We start from the raw sequence: 21,178 nt of genomic DNA, 5'->3' as shown, positions 1-21,178 counted from the left end.
GCTAAACAGTCCAGCCTCCCAAGAACCAGTCGCATTCTGTCATTCGCCTGCACACTGTGACATGGAGATTGACAATGGTGAACCTCCCAGGCTGAGGATGTGAGGGTACCCTTCACCTCAGGAGTCCCATCCTAGCTAACAGGGATGGGCAGAATGAAGGGACTAAGCCTAGAGGGAGTAAATTAAGTGAAAAAATAGTCAAATCAGAAGCAGAAGCCTGAGTTACCCACAATATTCTCTCTCCCCTGAACACTTCCTTCATCTTACGCTCTCAACTGTGCAATCCAGCATTTCATTGTGGGTTCTCTTGCTTTGTTCACCAAATCTCCTATGTGACAGCCTTGACTTCCTGGACAGATTCAGGGCTCCTTCTCTCTCTTCCCCTTTATCTCCTTTAACACCCAACACAGGTAGGCGCACACTGAGTATTAATTATCTTCCCAAGGGTAAAGGCTACAAGCAGACTACAGCAGTGGGGGGGAAGCTATTAATCTCTTTCTCTCAGATTTAGGAGACATCAATTCGCTAACCTTCCTTAGAGTCAGGGGCATGGACTAAAACAATGGTTCAAAAACCTGGCTCATCCTGCCGCTCACTCAACCACCTATTGGGCAGGACCCAGGAAACTGCATTTGTATGGAGCCCTCGCAAGTGATAACCTCACCAATCCTTAGATGTGCAATGAAGAACTCATGCATAACTTCTGAATTTAACAGCAGTTGGGCTACAGTCTCTTCAAATAAATGACAGTTCAAGGCCACCTCCTCCAAATCTTTTATCATTAATCTTGTTTCCTACATACTTCCCCAAACCCCTAACCTCTCTGATTTCCCAGATTTCATGTATCTGTTTACCTATTATGCTTGCTTGTCCCCAAGGGAACATCCAAAGAAAGGTCTGGCTTAATTTTTGCACTATACGTCAGCTCTTGATTAAGGTAAGAAACTCAAGAATATTTTGTTAGAAGATCAGGAGATGGATCCTTAGAGCTCTGAGTCAGACGGTCCAAGTTCTTGCTGTGGCAAATTAATTTTCCTGTGCCTCAGGAAATAATACCTACCTCAAAAGTTTGGTTTGAGGGTGAATGAGATAATACCGAGAAAGCACTTTGAACAGTACCTGGAACAGAGTTAAGCAACCAGTAAATGTCAGCTGCTGTCACTTTTATTAAGATCACCCCATGCCAGAACTGCTCCAACTGCACAGGTGTCACTGGCCAACAGGGAGGAGCTACACAGCGTGGGGAGTGGTCCTACGTGGACAAAGCTTCTGGTTCTACTCTGAGAGAGAGATGCAAATGACTCAAGATCTTCCCACAAAGGTACCAGTGTAACCAAATGTATGGGGTTTCCCTGGGAGAATGACCCCTCTGGTACCCTGCAGACTTGAGGACCTGTACCAGGAGGTCCTACCTGGGAGAATCAGTCACCAACTCTGTCAGAAACCCTTCTTGTCTATTACATACAGATCTAGTCAAGATCAACTACCTGGAACTTAAGAACTGTCTATACCTTGAATAGAACATTAAAAAAACTCATTTCCAAAGAGAAAACACTATCTCGATCTTTGAGATAGCAATGCAGTAAAGAGGCCAAAGCTTTGTAAGCAGACCAGCCTGAGCTCCAGTTCTAGAGCTGGACCTGCTAAACCTTACCTTCACTGTAACCCTCTGTACCTTACCTTTCTCATCTACACAGAAACAGAAGGAAGGGAGAGTAACATCTCACTGGATTGTTGTGAGGTTTAAATGAGGTAATGGGGGGGAAAAGCACCAAACACAGCGATTGGCACTTGGCAAGCAGTCAACTGGTGCTGGTTCCCTTTGTCTGCCCAGAGCTGGGCCATGGCCTTGGGCAAGATAGGCAGCTCTCAGAACTGAAAGGCTATGAGGCCTTGGGTTCCTCCCTGCCTCCCCATCCCTCCCAGACCAGCTCTTGGAGCCCCTCCTCACCTTCCCAGCCCCAGACTGCTACTAAATTGATGAAGCTAAAAGGATTTGATCATGTCGGTATATTTATATGTAAATACAAAACTGTATCGCTGTAAGATATCGAATATGAACATTACAATTATTTTCTGAATCTGACTCAGTCCATTGACGTTAAATACAAAATGAAAAGATTGTAAAAATAAGAATATATACATTCAAAAAGCTTATTACAGTATAAAATTATTGAGGTCTGATCAGCTGCCAACCTCATCTGTGATAGGGGAAGAAGTTTTAGGGGTTCCTGGGATTTTCTTGGGAATGTGGAATGCTGGGAGTCTTGATTCCATCCCTGGCATATCAGGCTAGGTAGGCCGGGAGCAGACAGGGACAGGTTGAATGAATAGGGGGAAAACAGTGATTGCAGGCGACTGCTTCACCCAGACAGGGGTTAAGCTTTTGATTGACACAGAACCCACCCAGCTTGAGCTCCAGGGTCTGGCAGGCTAGAGGCAAGAAAGAGATGGGCATATGAGTGGACAGGGCCAAGCTGCATAAGAAAAAGAACATTCTAGCAAAAGAAAAAGGGGCCCCAGCTCATTCTCTCAGGGAGGGAGTCTCATGGTATGTAGTTTCTTCTCTCTCACACGTGGGCTCCCTCTCTCTCCTTCTAAGACTTCGTACCGATTGCTTTTGGCTCTGGCTGCTCAGTGAATTCATCTCTGCCCAGATCCCAATCCTCAAGGGATAGGGAGAGGGGAGAGAGGGTCTGGAATCACAGTGGCGGTCTATTCCCAAAATTGGCAAAGTAAACTGAGGAAAAACCATTAGATAAGGGCAATCCATGCTGAATTAAACCAGTGTCACCACAAACCAGTATTCTTGGCTCCAAAGGCAGCATCCTGGAGAGAGATAAGTCATTATATAAGGATGAGGGCCTGTGGCAGGAGCATGGAGAGTGGATGTGTGTGTGTCCTCTTCCACCACTCTGCGGTCTGACAACAGGCAACATGATCCCCAACCCCAGCTCGTCCAGGATAAACAGTAGGATCCAAAAAGCGAGGAGTCCTGAACTGCAACAAGAAGCCCCAGGAACTTCTACAAAGGAGTATCTCTGTGTATATGTATTTATAGAATACGACCATATTATCACATACAGTATATATTATATACACACGTACGTATGGACTCATACACATAAGTGCACATACACACACGCACACACAGAGAATGACAGAAAAGACTGGAATACACGCCCTAGGTATAAACGTGCTTGGCACTCAGGACGTTCTCTAGAATATGTAACTTGGTCAAGCTCTCTGGGAAGGAGGTGGATGCTCACCAAACCTCCCCATGAAATCCTAGCAAAGGGAAGGAATGGAAAGAGACCTTGAGAAGGAGAATGGCATTGGGGAAGGGGGGAGGGAGGTTCCTTCCCCACTTACCTTGGGGCCCCTGGCAAAAATCGATAGCCACAATTTGGTTTTAATAAGGCACAGTTCGATAGCAGGTGCTAGGAATTAAGAACACATTGCTGCTGGCCCTTTCTAGTGGCAATTTCACCACATCTATCTAGCCAAAGGGAAAGGCTGCCTTGCGTGCACGCGTGCGCCGGGAGACACGAGAAAGAGGTTGGTCCATGGCTTCAGTGTAACTGATGGCAACCTATAGGCTCAGCGGTGTCCAGGGTAGTTTAAGGAAGTCTGGGCAGCAGATAGGAGGCTCGTGGGACAGTTACTGACCCTCCATGGCCAGGAGGTTGTGGCTGGAGGGCACCATGCCCTCCCTCTCTGCAAACTCCAGGATTGCCTTGTAGCAGAAATAGTACTGCTCAGGGGTCTGGATGCTGAAGGCCCTCTGGGTCCTCATGCGGGACACCGTCTGGAACACATTTAGGGTGCCAAGCTCCTCCAGCTGTGCCAGGCAGATGTCCAATGAACAGAAGGTACCTGAAGGAAGGAAGGAAGTGGTCATACCTGATCTACCTCTCCTCTTTCCCTCCCTCTACCAAATAACCCAGGCAGGATTGGATGAATGAATTCAATGGCAAGGTGCCTCATGGCAGGAGGCCAGTTGGCCTTAGGCCTGAAAGGGATCAAGGAGGAGGTCACAGGGAGTGTTGAAGGCCAGAGAAATGAGAAGGCCTCTTGTCTCTCAGGACATATATGGGGGTAATAGGAAGAGTAGGTGGGAAGGTGACAGAGGGACTTCTTTTTTTTTTTTTTTGCAGTACGCAGGCCTCTCACTGTTGTGGCCTCTCCCGTTGCGGAGCACAGGCTCCGGACGCGCAGGCTCAGCGGCCACGGCTCACGGGCCCAGCCTCTCCACGGCATGTGGGATCCTCCCGGACCGGGGCATGAACTCGTGTCCCCTGCATCGGCAGGCGGACTCTCAACCACTGCGCCACCAGGGAAGCCCCAGAGGGACTTCTTGCTTCAATCCCAGACAGATAGAAAGACAGCACTCCCACACCTGGGCCCGAATTTTCAGAATCCACAACTTCTCCACAGAGACCTATCACAAACCTATTCTTCCTTTCTCCCAAAGGGACCTCTGAACTAGAAGGCCAACAGTCCCTGCAATGTACATCCCCTTAAGGCAAAAGCTGCTAACTGGTTCCAGAATGGAGAGCACGGTCCAGGGTGGAAAGCTCCCCAGGGAAGGGTATGGGAAGAAAGCAACAGCCCAGCTGAAGCTCTCTGGGACACCCAGGTGACAGTGATGGGATCAGAAGATAATCATGCTGATGGGATGTATAAAGCATCAAACCCCTAGAGGACTTGGCTTGTGAAGTATATATTCTGGCCAGTACACCTAACACTAGGGATACTAAAAGGACATTAAAGAGGAATTTTTCATGGTAATTCACCACCAATGGATCAAATACTCACATTCTGGCAACTAAGAGCTTTGTTATTCCTCCCCCACCCTTAGTGCCTCTGGATGCTCCAAGAGCTGCATCAGGTGCATTACCTGTCCTGCCAATGCCTGCACTGCAATGGACCACAATGGGTGGCTCAGGGCACTGCCCTTTGGAGCGTGCTCCCATGCTGCTGACGGCCAGCCTTTGCTGGTTCCTGACGGCTCTCAAGAAATCAATAAGGGAAGCTGCCGAGGACGGGACACCATAATCTGGCCAACTCAGGAACTGAAAGTGGGTCACGTGGCGTTTCTGCCGTTCCTTGGATGAAAAAAGAAGCAAAAGTTAATGAGGTCATTTCTCCTTGCCTCTGACTACCTTTGGCTTTTCCAGATTCTCAACCCTCTGGAATTGCTATCACCAAGGTTCCTATCACCCTCAACTTTCTCCACAATTGCTTCCCTACGAACGCAAAGGAAAGATTAAATGTCTGGAGAGGGCAGAATTCCTATATTATATGATCCAGATTTCTTACGTTATAAAAAGTTTCATTCCTAAGTAATGCCACTGTTGTGTTGAGACAATATGGCTATTCTGGCTCTGAGTCGAATATCCTGATCCTGTTTCCAGAAGAATGGAAGTAACTTATAAGCTCCCTGGAATCCTGCCTATTCCCTTTGGAGATTTTCTTTACAGTAAAGGTTTTCCCCCAGCTTCAAAAGAGTGAGAAAATAAAATTTACCTCTGTGTTGTGAATTTCTAGCGTTGTTTTCTTATAATGGTTCATATTCTCCACGCCTAGATTGGTCACTGTGAGGAAGCCAAATCGGATCCGAGAGTCTTTTTCTAAAGGCCAGTATTGGCCACACTTTCTCCTGCCGCCCTCCTCAAAGCTGAAGACACACAGAGAAAGATAAGCCTTCCATCCTTCTCCACAGCAACAACTCTGCTCTACCCATGACCTGCTGTACCCTTAGGCAGAAATGTCATCTCTTGCATTGCTTCTATCTAATCTATCCCCTTGCTTCTTGGCAGAAAAAGGAAACCTTCATTCTAAACAGATGTAACAACAGCTAAATTTTCTGCATGTACTCATTCAGTGGACATTTACTGACCACCAGCTACATCCATTTGGTCCCTTTCCTGATACCTCTTGGTACTCCTCACATATCTGGCATAAATACTGGGTGTACAAAGAAAGACAGTAGAGAAAATATGGTGGGCCAGGTCGAACTCCCTGCCCTGTATCTCAGTTACTGTTCATTCTCTTCCCCAGTGAGAGCCCTTGGCTGACAGACGAGTGGGAAAGGCACAGTTCCTGGGATGCCAACAGGAGGTTTATGTAAAGGCCTAAAGTCCACCTCACTACTCTTCAGTGGCTCCAAAGTACTCCAAGGTGGTACTTCTTCCACTACCTCCCCTCCAAATCAAAGGTGGCTTGTAACAGTGCCATGAGGAAGGGACCTGAGCAAACATTCTCATTAATTTTTTTCTCCTCATCTGAAATGGGTTATAATTATCATAATGATAATGAAGATACTCATGAAATATTAATTCCTAAAGTTTTGGCAGATACGTACACCAAAATTTCAAAAATATTCCTTTCGTCAAGGGCTTCCTGCCTGACCTATTATGTTTCACATCTCTTTTTTTCAAGATCTCCTACAGGTGGAAATACGAACAAGAAGAAAAATGGTCAAAAGTAGCAGGGAAAGGGAGAACTAAGGGGAACTGGTAATTCAGAAGCCAGGAAGACGGCTGACCTTTGGAAGTAGGGAGCAGGCTAAAAGTAAATTGCTCCATGTTTCCCAATGCTTCCTCTAGTAGTTAAGGCCAGGACCTCAGGATAGGCTGTAACTGGCACAGGGTCACCAGAGCCATGGATTAAAGCTTTGACAAGTTAGATCTATCAATCTCCACCATACCCTGGCTCTGGTAACTCTGGGTCAGCTAAGAAAAAAGCTAAGACATCTCAAACTCTTTGCCATGGCTTTCCTAATCCTCATTGTTTCTAAGAGCTAAACTCCCCTCTAGAATCACCCATGCTTGGGGACGGGGGGAGGGGGGGAAGTGCAATGGGTAGAAAAGGGATGAACTCACCGGGTGGTCATGACAATCACCAAGACTTTTTGCTCCCATACCATGAGCCAGAAATCACGATAGGTATTCTCCAAAGGGCCTACAATGAAAGTAGAAGACAAGGAACGTGACCCTGGGAAGCTCTTCTTTCCTTCTTAGGCTCTTCTGTTTTTTCCCAACTACTAAATCCAAAGCACATACGTTGGCTCCCCGCCTTTTTGACTATATCCCTGCTATTCAGGGTGGTCCTTGGGCAAGCAGCACCAGCATCGTATGGGAGAGTATTAGAAATGCACAATCTGCATTTTAACAAGATTCCCAGGTAAAACTGTAGGTAGGCTACAGTTTGAGAAGCATTGCTACATATCCTCTTAGAGCCTCATCAACAGGGCTTCAGCTACCACATCCAGACTGAGCGTGTCAACTGTGCACATGTCTCTAGCTGCTTTCACCTCACCTAAGCCTTATAATCACCAGTTGCCTACTAAACCATTCCCTTCCATGTCCCCTCATCCATCTCCTCAGACCCCGCATGTTTGCAATTCAGTCTCCTCCTTCAAAATTAGCTTTCTCTCTCTACTTTCTCAACTCTGTTAACAGTACTGGCATTCTTAAATGACTCAGTCTCAAAAAGTTGGAGTCAACTCTGACTTACCCATTTCTTTCATCTCCCAGAAACAGACACCAAGTCCTAGATTTTTTTTGCCTTTGGAATGTTTTTGGTTTTTACCCTTTTGCCCCTATCCTGGTCTTCCTGCTGAAATTCACTGCCACAAAGACCATATCATCTTTTGTCTGAGTTCCTGTAGTACCATCTTGGTTTACTTTTCTGAATAGGAATTTTTCTTCCAGTCTATTCTGGATACCCTTGCCAGTTTAATCTTTCTAAAAAATTGCTTCATCACAATATAGACACACAAGGGCACTTCTGCCTCTATTCCTTTGTTCACATTCTCTCACCTCCATTGCCATTGGACTTTCTACCCATTTTCTGTTTTTTTTTCTTCCGGTTTTATTGAGCTATAATTGGCAAACAGCACTGTGTAAGTTTAAGGTATAGAGAGCATAATGATTTGACTTATTTATATCATGAAATGATTACCACAGTAAGTTTAGTGAACATCCATCATCTCATATAAATACAAAATTTAAAAGGAAAAAAAAAACTTTTTTCCTTGTGATGAGAACTCTTAGGTTCTACCTTCTTAACAGCTTTCATGTATAACACACAGCAGTGTTAATTATATCAATAAATTTGTACCTTCTGACTGCCTTCATCCAATTTCCCCCTCCCCCCAACCCCTGGTAACCATAAATATGATCTCTTTTTCTATGAGTTTGTTTTCGAAGTATAATTGGCCTACAACACTACGTTAGTTCCCGGTGTACAACATACAGGGATTTATATGTTTTTCAATATTTCTATACACTGCAAAATGATCAACACTCTACCCATTTTCAAGTGCTGCCTCTTCCTTAAAGCTTTTTCTTAACACCACATTCCTTTTTTAAAAAAATTATTTATTTATGGCTGTGTTGGGTCTTCGTTGCTGCACGTGGGCTTTCTTCTAGTTGTGGCAAGTGGGGGCTACTCTTCGTTGCAGTGCGTGGGCTTCTCATTGCGGTGGCTTCTCTTGTTGCAGAGCACGGGATCTAGGCACGCGGGCTTCAGTAGTTGTGGCGCATGGCTCAGTAGCTGTGGCTCACAGGCTTAGCCGCTCCGCGGCATGTGGGATCTTCCCGGACCAGGCTCAAACCCGTGTCCCCTGCGTTGGCAGGCGGATTCTTAACCACTGCGCCACCAGGGAAGCCCCAACACCACATTCCTTGTAGGGCTTCCTCTCATCTCAGCTCTTGATGGCACATCTGGATCAAAACATCTTAACCATTTAATGTATATGGTCTTACATCAGTCATTTTACTTTGTGAGAAGTAATCATATCTCAGGCAAACATGGTGCTGAGGGCAAGGGCTATGTCATCAACTACTCCTTTTAGAGTTAGAATCTGTACAGGGCTGGGCACTCAGCAGGAACGTTGAAGATGCCTGTGAGCCAATAACTCCCTTTCAATCAAGTGAGTAACAACTGAGGATAATTCCTTGTACTTCCCCAGTGCTTTTTTCTCCTTTGCTTTCAGGGAAGCAGGGCACTACCAAGGGCTGATTTTGTCGTGGAAATCTGCTAATTGCACTACAATTTTTGCTGAAGTCTCTTAGGAAGCACTAACATTTTATGATACTAGAATTCCCTCTTTGCAGAAGTGGACACTCCCAGGAGCATGTGAAGTCTTGGAAACAAGCTAAATGTCTAACAAGAGAGGATGTTAAATTATGGCATACCCCCAAATTTAAGCAGTCCATAAAGGTGATATTATAAGATTTGTATTTTTGCTATGGAAAGGTATCCACAAGACAACCATCAACAGAAAAAAGAGATAATGTACAGAAAAAGCCCATTTTGTTAGATAGTTTATATGTCCATATCTATTTGTATGCACAGAATGAGGTTTAGAAGGAGATGCTGCAAAATGTTAACATTTTCTCTGGGTCTCTGGGTTATGAGTGATTTTCATCTTCATTTTCTACAATGGACATGGCATTACCATAGCATGCATGTCAAGAAGATAATAAAAACACCCTTTCCCCACCTCTGACTCTTAGCCTTGTTCACATCGCACTATACTGCATCACAGCAGCTCTCATATACTTTATTTTCCACATTCAAACCACTGGCAAAATTGGTGTTGCCAATCAGAGCACCTGATAATACCACTTAGACTCAAGGCTAGATGGAGAAGGGTCATAATTTCCTCAAAGGCATAAAAGAGATTTAGAAGGGAAAGTTACACTTCCCAGGTTAGGCTCTTTAACAGTAGACTTCTGCGAAGAAATAAAGTCAGCAGTTTATGCTGACATGGATGAAACAATCCACTAACCTGGCTTGCAAGGACTTTTGAATCAAACAGACATGTGCCCAATCCTGTCTGTGTCACTTACTAGCTGTGTGACCCAAGGTCACCTAATCTCTTTGGGCTTGTTTGTTCGTGGATTAATAAACCTTCCTTGCAGAGTGTCTATAATAATTAGATGGTGATTATATATCTAATATATAATAGATACTTTCAATAAATGACAGATATTATTAGAAATATTATGAATAAAAATCAGAATACTGAACACAGCCAAGAAGGTTAACCAGACAAACCAAACCAGCCTTCTCAACATCACAGGATCCCATTTTCCAGTCCTAACAGAGTGCTGATGCCTTCTGAAGATGATCAGTGTTTAACTCAAGAAATCCTCTTTCTCATACTCCTGGATGAGCTTCTTCTCCTGCACAGGGCCTTCAGAGCCAGCCTAAAGGATTCAATCCCTGGATTCTGCAGAACTAGCAACTCTAAGAAGTGCCCTTGCCTTCTAAACCTGGAGAGAGGAGCATTCTGAGACCCTTAGAGTCAATCCTTACCCTCCATAAGCCCATCCATGCCACGGTCATCCTCCTCAACAAAGTCCTACTCTCAGGCAGATCACATCCTAATCTATACCTGCCCAAAATCTTTCCTGATAGTTCTCTTATTTGTTCCTAGGGTCTTGAAAGGACTTGTTGGAGAGAGTAGTCCCTCCTAAGGGACAAACAATAAATCTGTGACCATCAGACCAATTACAATATACCAAGAATCCAAAGGTCCTTTTCCCTTTTCTTCTCCCTCAACTTCTATTTTGAAAAATCTGAAACCTACAAAAAGTTGAGGGGCTTCCCTGGTGGCACAGTGGTTAAGAATCTGCCTGCCAATGCAAGGGACACGGGTTCGATCCCTGGTCTGGGAAGATCCCACATGCCTTGGAGCAACTAAGCCCGTGCACCACAACTACTGAGCCCACGCGCCCCAACTACTGTAGCTTGCGCGCCTAGAGCCCATGCTCCACAACAAGAGAAGCCACCGCCATGAGAAGCCTGCGCACCACCACCAAGAGTAGCCCTCGCTCGCCACAACTAGAGAAAGCCCGTGCGCAGCAACGAAGACCCAACACAGCCAAAAATAAATCAAAAAAAAAAAAATAAGTTGAAAGAACGGTAAAACGTACTCATACATTCTTTAGCTCGAAAGCTATCATTTTTGGCTATCGTTTTGCAAAGCCTGCTTCTCTATATATACACAACACATATTTTCTCTTTTACTGAACTATTTAAGTTTCAGACATTATGACATTTCACTCCTAAATACTTGAACACGTATTTAGAAGAACAAGAACATTCTCCTGTAGAACAATACCATTATCACACTGCAGCAATTAAACATTAATACAATAATATTATCTAATACACAGTCTCCAACTGTCCCAATAGTTTGTCCTTAATAAATTTTTTTCCAAATTGAGTTTGCAAGTATGGATGACACACTGCCTTTGGTTATCAATGTCTCTTTAGTCTCCTTTAATCCAGAACAGTTCCCTGTCTTTTTTTTTCCCCCATGGCATTAACTTTGAAAAGTCTAACCCAGGTCTCTAGTATGTTCCACAATCTGGATTTGTCAGGTTTGTCTCTCATTATTAGATTCAGACTTAAAAACTGGCAACAGGACTTCCCTGGTGGCACAGTGGTTAAGAACCCGCCTGCTAATGCAGGGGACACGGATTCAAGCTCTGGTCTAGGAAGATCCCACATGCTGCGGAGCAACTAAGCCCGGGCGCCACAGCTATGGAGCCTGCGCTCTACAGCCCACGAGCCACAGCTACTGAGCCCACATGCCACAACTAAAGCCCGCGCGTGTAGAGCCCGTGCTCCACAACGAAGAGTATCCCCCACTAGCTGCAACTAGAGAAAGCCTGCACGCAGCAACAAAGACCCAACGCAGCCAAAATTTTAAAAAATATATTTTAAAAACCCCAAAAAACTGGCAACATACAACACAGGTTATGTTGTGTAGTTCTCACTATACCACAACAGGAGGCATATAATATCTATTTGTCCATAATTGGTGATATTAAGTGTGATCACTTGGTTAAGGAGCTATCCGCCAGATCTCTTGCTGGCCATATTCCACAATGGTCAAAGGGCCTTAATTCCATATGATGGCCTGTCATGTCCTCCTATGTTGTGATTTCTCACCACCCTCTTTGAAGAAAACCTGGTATTCTCCTTGAGATGGCAAAAAACAGGTCAGGAGTAGTACTAGGGCCCACAAGAATATTAACAGAGGCTCCATCTGAAATCCTCCTAGAGCGCCCAATACTTCACTGTCAGACCTAGCAAAGACTATCCATGTCAGAGACTGCTGGCGTGCTCTGTGATGGTACAGGGACCAGCAAAAGCCTCTTAAGCCAGCAACGCCCATTCATAGACTGAACTCAATCTCTGGGAAGTTCCATTGCCATTCCTTTATGTCCTACTTGACATAAAGAGCATCTCACTGCCCAGTGAACTCTGATGTCCCATTCCCTTGGGTTGGCAACACTAAGACACAGTCCAAAAACTTGTAGTAATGTTGTGTGTTCAAATCTCTAGTTTATCTCTATGCAGTGAGTTTCCAGGCACATCTGGTACAGAAACTCTACACCTCTCATCTGCCTTCCTCAATAACCCTCAATCTTTATGAAAGGCCAGGATCTAGTGGCTGCAACATCACCTCAAGCTACCATTTCCTTTAAAAATTATGCTATCATCTGATGCCAACAATCACAGGTAGATGACACAAAACCAATTTGTGAGGGGCAGACTACTTACCTTGTGTCCCAATGTAAGCATTCTTCTGTTTGTAGCCATCCATGAAACTGGCATTGATGTAATCTGTCTAATGATAAAAAGGAAATATCGTTGCAGCTGTGTGGGATATACCATTTGGGTAGGAAAATGATGTACTAAGTAAATAAAACTCAAGGTATGAATTTTCTCTTTTTGTCACGCAGAAAACAAGGAGTGAAAGGACCAATTCAAAACCTCACTTCCACAAATGTTACTGGGACAAGTGTATATCCACATGCAGAAGAAAATGAAGCTTACCCCTTCCTCACATCATATACAAAAACTCACTCAGGAAATTCCGTGGCGGTCCAGTGGTTAGGACTCAGTGCTTTCACTGCTATGGTCTGTGTTCACTCCCTGGTCATGGAACTAAGGTTCTGCAAGCCGCACAGCGAGGCCAAAAAAACCCCCCAAAAAACAAAAACAAACAAACAACCTAACTCCAAATGGATCACAGACCTAATGTAAGAGCTAAAACTATAAAACTCTTAGAAGAAAACATAGGATTAAATATTTGTGACCTTGGGTTAGGCAAAGCCTCCTTAGATATGACACCAAAAGCACAAGCAACAAAAGAAAAAACAGATAAATTGAACTACACTAAAACTGAAAACTTTTGTGCTTCAAAGGACACCATCAAGAAAGTGAAAAAACAGGGGATTTCCCAGGTGGTCCAGTGGCTGAGACTCTGCGCTCCCAATGCAGGGAGCCTGGGTTCGATCCCTGGTCAGGGAACTAGATCCCATATGCATGCAGCAACTAAAGATCCCGCATGTCACAACTAAGACCCAGTGCAGCCAAAATAAATAAATAAATAAATATTTAAAAAAAGAAAAAAAGAAAGTGAAAAACCCACCCACAGAATGCACACATTTGATAAGGGATTTGTATCTAGACTATATAAAGAACTCCCACAAATAAATAGTAAAAAGACAACTCAGTTTTAAAATGGGCAAAGAATCAGAATAGCCATTTTTCCAAGATGATATATAAATGGCCAATGAGCAACGTGAAAAGTTGCTCAACATCATTAGTCATCAGGGAAATGCAAATCAAAACCACACTGAGATATACCACTTCACACTCACTAGAATGGCTACAGGTAAAATATAATAACAAATATTGGCAAAGATGTAGAGAAATTGGAACCCTCATACATTGCTAGTGGTAATGTAAAATGGTGCAGTCACTTTGGAAAACCGTCTGGCACTTCCTCAAAAGGTTAAACACAGAGCTACCATATGACCCAGCAATTCCACTCCCAAGGGAAATGAAGACACAGATGTAAACAAAAAAACCTCATAAACAAATATTCACAGCAGCATCATTCATAATAGCCAAAAAATGGAAACAATTCAATTGTTTATCAACTAATGAATGGGTAAATAAAATGTGGTATATATCATACAATGGAATATTATTTAGCAATAAAAAGGAGTGAAATACTGATACATGCTACAACATGTATGAACCTTGAAAACACGCTGAGAGAAACCAGACACAAAGGGCCATATATTGTATGATTCTATCTATGTGAAATGTCCACAATGGACAAAAAGAGTGGACAAAAAGTAGGTGGGTTTGGGGGAAATGGGGAGTGACTACCAAGGCGAGTTTCTTCTTTAGGTGATAAAATGTTCTAAAGTTGATTGGGGTGATAATTGCATGACTCTGAGAATATATTAAAAACCAATGACTTGTACACTTTTAATGAGTGAACTGTATGGTATGTGGATTATATCTCAGTAAAGCTGTTATTTACAAAAAAGGAGTTCATTAGGACTTGTAGCACTACAGCTCAGAACCAAAACCAAAAGGCAGGCAAGCCAAGCAACATAAGCGGGAACACCTGTCCATGCTGTGACACACAAAAGGCAAAGTGTGACTGGAGAACGAAGAAAGCTATACCTCACAGCTAGGACCATCAACAGCATGGGCCAAACGGGCTCCATTACTGCCTAAATTAACACAAAGCAAAAAGCCACACACATTCAGAAGAGTCTCAATGAATAGCTCCTGACTCACTCTCTTCTGCGGGCCTTTTCCCACCTCCCAATGTCCTTGGTCTTATTTACATCATTAGCCATCAGGGAAATTAAATAGGATATGGAGGGTTACAGGAGGACAAAAGTAAAAAAGCTTCAACAGCAAACTAGGGAAAATCCATACTCCACTCCACTCTAGAGAGATGGGAATGACTCCCCATCAACCCTTTCTCCACTGGGTTCCAACACTTGGAGGACAGTCTGAACTGTCAGTACCACAAAGCCACCCTAAGAAAACATCTCCAGGGAGTTCCCTGGCGGTCCAGTGGTTAGGACTTGGTGCTTTCACTGCCGTAGGCCCGGGTTCAATCCCTGGTAGGGGAACTAAGATCCTGCAAGGTACACGGCTCGGCCAAAAAAAAAAAAAAACATCTCCATCTCATGGTCAAACCCATGTTATTTGGATATATGTCCATTAGATAGTCAGTCTACCAACTTATCCTCCCACTAATTATTTATTCAAGAGTTTCCTGCTCTGTTCTTCTCCCACAGCAACTGGTATTGACCTCATACTACTAGTGTTCTACCCTGACTTGGACACCTTCACTGAGCTAATGGATCATCTGCAGCAGACCCAGAAAGCTAAAAGTCTCACTCACCCCAACCAGGCTTCTCAATCCAGGGCCCACCCATAGTCAGCCAAAGCCCATCCTCTGTTCAGCCTGGCACATTCAAATGGTATACACTGCAGGACCCAGGTGAGAAGGCATAGAAAAGTACGAAGGATTTACCTGGTACATGCCAATCAACATATTATATAAGTAATATATGAGCTGTTACTCTTGGAGCTACCTTCATGCTTTGAAAAGAAATGCCACCTATTTAAAGGAGACATTTCTTTATAACTAAGGATACCAGCTCTTAGCATCCTTGTCTCTGAGAGCACTGGGAATTAAAATCAGCAATTTCAGAAGAATCATTACATATTAAAAACTGAAAATGACCTCAGAGATAAAGTATAGACTTAGGGGCAAACTGAAATAGTAGGAAGAAACACAGCATGCACATTATGTTATGGGCCAGGTTCAACTGAAACTGGACTAACGGCTTTGTAATTCCAGGTGAAATCTGTTGAACAATTCACTAATAAACCTGAATCCTCCACTTATTGTGGAAATAAAGGCTATACCAATATTTGTAGTAATGAGAGGGACTATAACTCAAGCGATGAACTTCAGATTAATTACAGGATGACTAGAATAGTCTCCTGGTACACTGGGATTCACTCATTCATTCACAAATAATTTACTGAATGTCTGATACATGCCAGTCACTGTTCTAGGTCTTAGAGACAGAGTAGTCAACAAGACATACATTCAGATTATCTCTGACTCCAGAGCCCCAACTCAAATAAGATGATCTTAATAATACTGGTGAATTTGCCTTCAGTCAGCCAGACTCTTAGCTAATGCCACTGCAGGAAAACCCTCTGTAAGGATCCTAGACAGGATTATGAATTCAGTTTATGTGCTTGAAACACTAGGGTCAAAAGAGATTAAAACCATGATCCTAGGGTACTGACTCATGTACCATACATACCCAAATATAAGGCAATGATGTTCCTAAGAATTATCCTCCAGAAAAAAGGGGGGATATAACAAGTCCCTATACTGTGTCATGTTAAGGGGCACTATTTAAACTCCTTTTAAATAGTGAACAGCAACCTCAATCAATGCTGTTTTTTGATGTGTACAGAGGTCACCAGACAGAACTGTTGTATCGGAAGGAAAAAGAAGAAATGTAACACCTATTTAATTGTTGACCTCAAAATTCTTAAGTGTTGGATGCTGCTGTAAATAAGTTATAATAAAGAGGACTTTAAAAAGGTATAAGTAAATGATAATGCTACAGAGGATGCATGAGATACAGGATGAATGAAAAGAAAAAACTGTGCTAATGTTATGCTAATAGACTTTTCTGACTTAGAATAAACTTTCCAGTGACAATACTAGGCACTTAAAAAAGGAAATAAAAATGACGTGTTCTGGAAAACTGTGTTCGATTGACTCAAAAAGTAGCTCAAATGAGGACAAAGAAACTGATGTTAAAGGTGTATGTGAAAAGTTTGAATAACTTTTCACTAAATATCTCTACTAAGTACATGTGATTTTTAATATGCACAGACATGATCAAATTAATACATTAAATAATAGAGGCATCTGACCAATTTATCTCTATCCCTATATATTTATGTATACACTAGTTGTCCAAAATTTTTGTCAGATCTTCTAGATGGAAAAATCAGAGGTCACTTTTTTCTTTTAAGAGTTGGATTTCTTTCTTTTTTTTTTTTTTTAATATTTATTTATTTGGTTGCCCTGGGTCTTAGTTGCGGTATGCAGGATCTAGTTCCCCGACCAGGGATCGAACCCAGGCCCCCTGCATTGGGAGCGTGGAGTCTTAATCACTGGACCACCAGGGAAGTCCTAGAGGTCACTTATAACGAGAGTCACCTGGTATTGACGCATATACACTCACCACTATGGTGGATGACATGACTATGACTTTATTAGGAGTAAAAGGCGAAATAATTGAACATTTATCAAGCACCTACAGTAATATGCCAAACTTTGTGCTATCAGCATGTACATAAAATATTTCATTTAATTTCTACTTAGTACTGTGAGATGGGCACATAGGGACTTGTGTATGTTAATAACTAGTATGTAGTCTAAAACTAAAACCTTGAGGCTGCTCTGGTGGCGCAGTGGTTAAGAATCCGCCTGCCAATGCAGGTGACATGGGTTCCAGCCCTGGTCCAGGAAGATCCCACATGCCGCAGAGCAACTAAGCCCGCGAGCCACAACTACTGAGCCCGCGAGCCACAACTACTGAGCCCTCGTGCCACAACTACTGAAGCCCGCGCACCTAGAGCCCCTGCTCTGCAAGAAGATAAGCCACCGCAATGAGAAGCCTGTGCACCGCAACAGAGCAGCCCCTGCTTACCGCAACTAGAGAAAGCCCACGCGCGGCAACGAAGACCCAACGTAGCCAAAAAAAAAAAATATATATATATATATATATATATATAGTTTAAAAAAATAAAACTCAAACCTTCTCTCTCTGGCTTAGAGTTCATGTTCTTTCTACTACAGTATTAGTAAGTTTCACTTTGGAAGAGGCTTAAATTTCCCTCAGTGCTCCTAAAAGGATGGCATTTATCTTTCTACCTGAGCGTGGCCGCTTCGTTTTGTCAGCTTCACTCTAGTTTGGTCCAGGCAGGGTACATCCCCATAGCGGTTCTTCTCTAGGTTTCCTGGAGACCTGAAGGAAATGAAACAAACTAAAATAAAGAAAAAAAAAACAGCTACAAGAGTTGAAATGGATGACAATGCAAGTGGAACTGAGCGCAAGTCAGGAGATTGTTGTCATTCATTACTTTTTCTTTTTGGTACTATTTGGTTTTGAAAAAATCATTTGCATACATATTGATTAAAAGCAAAAAAAAAAACTTATCAAGACCACACATATAAAGTAATACTCTATATTGTTCATAGGTATGAATGTATATGTAACAGTATAAACAAAATGATCTGGTAGGAAACATACCACATTCATACTAGTGACTGCTTCTAGGGAATGAGGAGAACTGATGGTGAGGATTAGAAGGATTTCAACTTTACAATTAATTCTTTTATACAATAAAAAAGATGAAGCAAATCCAACAAAATGCTAAACACTGTCAGTACTAATGGGGTGATAGGAAATAGTTGTTTGTCACGTTATGCTCTGTTCTTTTTCATATTTTAAAAAAAAAATTCCCGGACTTCCCTGGTGGCACCAGGGTTAAGAATCCACCTGCCGGGCTTCCCTGGTGGTGCAGTAGTTGAGAATCCACCTGCCAATGCAGGGGACACAGGTTCGAGCCCTGGTCCAGGAAGATCCCACATACCACGGAGCAACTAAGCCTGTGCACCGCAACTACTGAGCCTGCACTCTAGAGCCCGCAAGCCACAACTACTGAGCCTGCATGCCACAACTACTGAAGCCCACACACCCAGAGCCCATGCTCTACAACAAGAGAAGCCACCACAATGAGAAGCCTGCGCTCCACAACGAAGAATAGTCCCCGCTTGCTGCAACTAGAGAAAGCCTGCATGCCGCAATGAAGACCCAACGCAGCCAAAAATAAATAAATAAATTTATTAAACACAGTTTGAGTACTCTGTGGATTTAAAAAAAAAAAAATCCTTCTTCCCACACAAATAAGCCCAGCTGATATTTTACAAAGTTCCAAGAACAATTCAATAAAAGGAATACTCTTTTCGACCAACAGTGCTGGAGTAATTAGATACCTATAGGGAAAAAAATTTGAACATCAACCTAAACCTTACACCTTACACAAAAGTTCATTCAAAATGGATCACAGACTTAAATTAAATGTAAAACATAAACTTATAAAAATTTTAGGAAAAAAACGTAGAAAAATCTTTGGATTCTAGGGCTAGGCAATGTGTTCTTAGACTTGACACCAAGGGCATGATCCATACAAGGAATAACTGTTAAAGGAACTTCATCAAAATAAACTTCTGCTTCACAAGAGACCCAGAAGAGGATGAAAAAAAAAGCTACAGACTGGAAGAAAATATTCGCCAGTTTAAAAAATAATCCAAATAGAAAATGGGCAAAAGACATTTTACAAAGAGAATATACAGACGGCAAAGAAGCACATGAAAAGATGCTCAATATCATTAGATAGTAGGAAAATGTACATTAAAACCACAATTCTAATTTTAATTTAGGGATCTCATCACACACCTATCAGAACAGCTAAAATAAAAAACAGTGACAACACTGAACAATGGTGAGGATGCAAAGAAAATGCATCATTCATATATTGCTGGGAGGAATGCAGAAGGGTACAGCCACTCTGGAAAAGAGCTGGGCAGTTTTTCATAAAACTAAACACATAGTTACCATATGACCTATCAATCCCACTCTTGGACATTTATCCCAGAGAAATAGAAACCTATTTTCACACAAAACCTCGACACAAATGTTCAGAGCAGCTTTAATTGTAATAGAAACTGGAAACAACCCAGATGTCCTTCAACAGGTAAATGGTTAATTGGTTAACAGTTTGTACTGTGGTTCATCCATACCATGGAATATTACTCAGCAATAAAAAGGAACAAACTTGATACAAATAACAACTTGGGTGAATCTCCCGAGAATTCTGAGTGAAAAAAGGCAATCCCAAAAGTTTACACATAGCATGATTCCATTTATATAATAACATTCTTAAAATGATAAAATTATAGTAATGGAGAATTGATTAGTGGTTGCAGGGGCTAGGGATGGGGAGGGGTGGAATGGAGGTATGTGGTTATGGAACTCTGTATCTTGACTGCAGTTATGTATATACAAACTTACCTGTGTGATAAAAACTGTAAAGAACTAAATACATACACACACACTGAAACTGGGGAAATCTGAATAAGATTGGTAGATTGTATCAATATCCTGGTTGTGATACTATATTAAACTTCTGGGAGATGTTACCGTGGGATAGCTGTGGAAAGGGTACACATGATCTCTATTATTTCTTACAAATGCATGTGAATCTACAATCATCTCATAATAAAGTTAAAATTTAAAGTTGAATTTTTAAAAATCCTTTGAAAGGATAGTATAGGGGAGGAAAAAAAAGGGAAAGAAAGTCTCTTGGTCCACGGGCATCCTGGACAGCAGTGAATACTCTATCTACTTCTTAATCTAGAATTCCATGGGAAACAGTTTGTTCTGTGTAAGTAGTTCTACTGGAACTTGGTGTAAGACAGGGGCCTGAAGATGTTGAGGATTCTGGTTTCTAGTTCCTGAAGTGGGACGTTTTCATTGATTCAATAAATAAAGAGGCAAGATTGGGAAGTCCTTCCATAGGACTAGGACATATTCTCTGATTATAACACGACAGCTGGCTTGGGTGATGCAAGGAGCACAATCCAAACCCACTTTTTTAATGTGGGGAAGGGGAACCATTGTAGAAATGACACCTCAAGGACCCCTCAGTAGAAGCACCCAGAGCAGGGTCAGAAATACCCAGGACAAGTGTGCATCCTCTGCACTGGCTGGGAAAAAGACTGGATACATACAAGGGTCTTGAGCTGGTAGGGGTGAAACAGAGCTGTGTGGGAGAGAAGAATACTCTCCCCACATGATATATACTCTGCTCTCTCTCTCTCTTTTTTATTTCTTATTCTCCTTTGCATTCTTGTTCTGCTTATTGATTTTTTTTTCTCAATTGCTTCTTCTCTCTTACTTCCCTTATTTGTTTCCTAACTCATTATTTTTCCTCTTTTTCTTTTCCTTTTCCCTCTTTCCTCACTCCCTGCATACCTTCTTTACAGCACACTGACTAAGCTGGACAGGAATTACAAGGGGAAAGAGGTACTCACAGAATCACGGATTCCTAAAACATTTAAGCTACAAAAGAGTAAGTAGATATCAGTGAGTCTAATATCAAATACTACACACAGGAAAACTGAGGTGCACAGAAGAGAAATAACTTGGGTAAGTTACAGAGG

At 42.5% G+C, this 21,178-nt stretch overlaps 1 protein-coding gene across 2 annotated transcripts in view; it reads right to left on the bottom strand.

Moving 5' to 3' along the window:
* Positions 1 to 1,995: 1,995 nt before the first annotated feature.
* PTPN9 (protein tyrosine phosphatase non-receptor type 9) overlaps positions 1,996 to 21,178 on the bottom strand; it is an 80,067-nt gene continuing 60,884 nt past the window's right edge. For both annotated transcript variants that reach the window (XM_004276328.4, XM_033440109.2), the window contains exons 8-13: positions 17,825 to 17,918; positions 12,592 to 12,658; positions 6,888 to 6,966; positions 5,530 to 5,680; positions 4,901 to 5,108; positions 1,996 to 3,876 (exon numbers count right to left, since the gene is read on the bottom strand). In XM_004276328.4, coding sequence (XP_004276376.1) covers positions 3,662 to 3,876; positions 4,901 to 5,108; positions 5,530 to 5,680; positions 6,888 to 6,966; positions 12,592 to 12,658; positions 17,825 to 17,918 — 814 coding nt within the window. In that variant the 3' untranslated portion in view covers positions 1,996 to 3,661. The remainder of the gene's footprint in view (positions 3,877 to 4,900; positions 5,109 to 5,529; positions 5,681 to 6,887; positions 6,967 to 12,591; positions 12,659 to 17,824; positions 17,919 to 21,178) is intronic.

Source organism: Orcinus orca, chromosome 2 (assembly GCF_937001465.1).
Source record: "Orcinus orca chromosome 2, mOrcOrc1.1, whole genome shotgun sequence".
NCBI classification, from domain to species: Eukaryota; Metazoa; Chordata; class Mammalia; order Artiodactyla; family Delphinidae; genus Orcinus; species Orcinus orca.
This window is presented reverse-complemented; position numbering and strand designations above follow the sequence as displayed.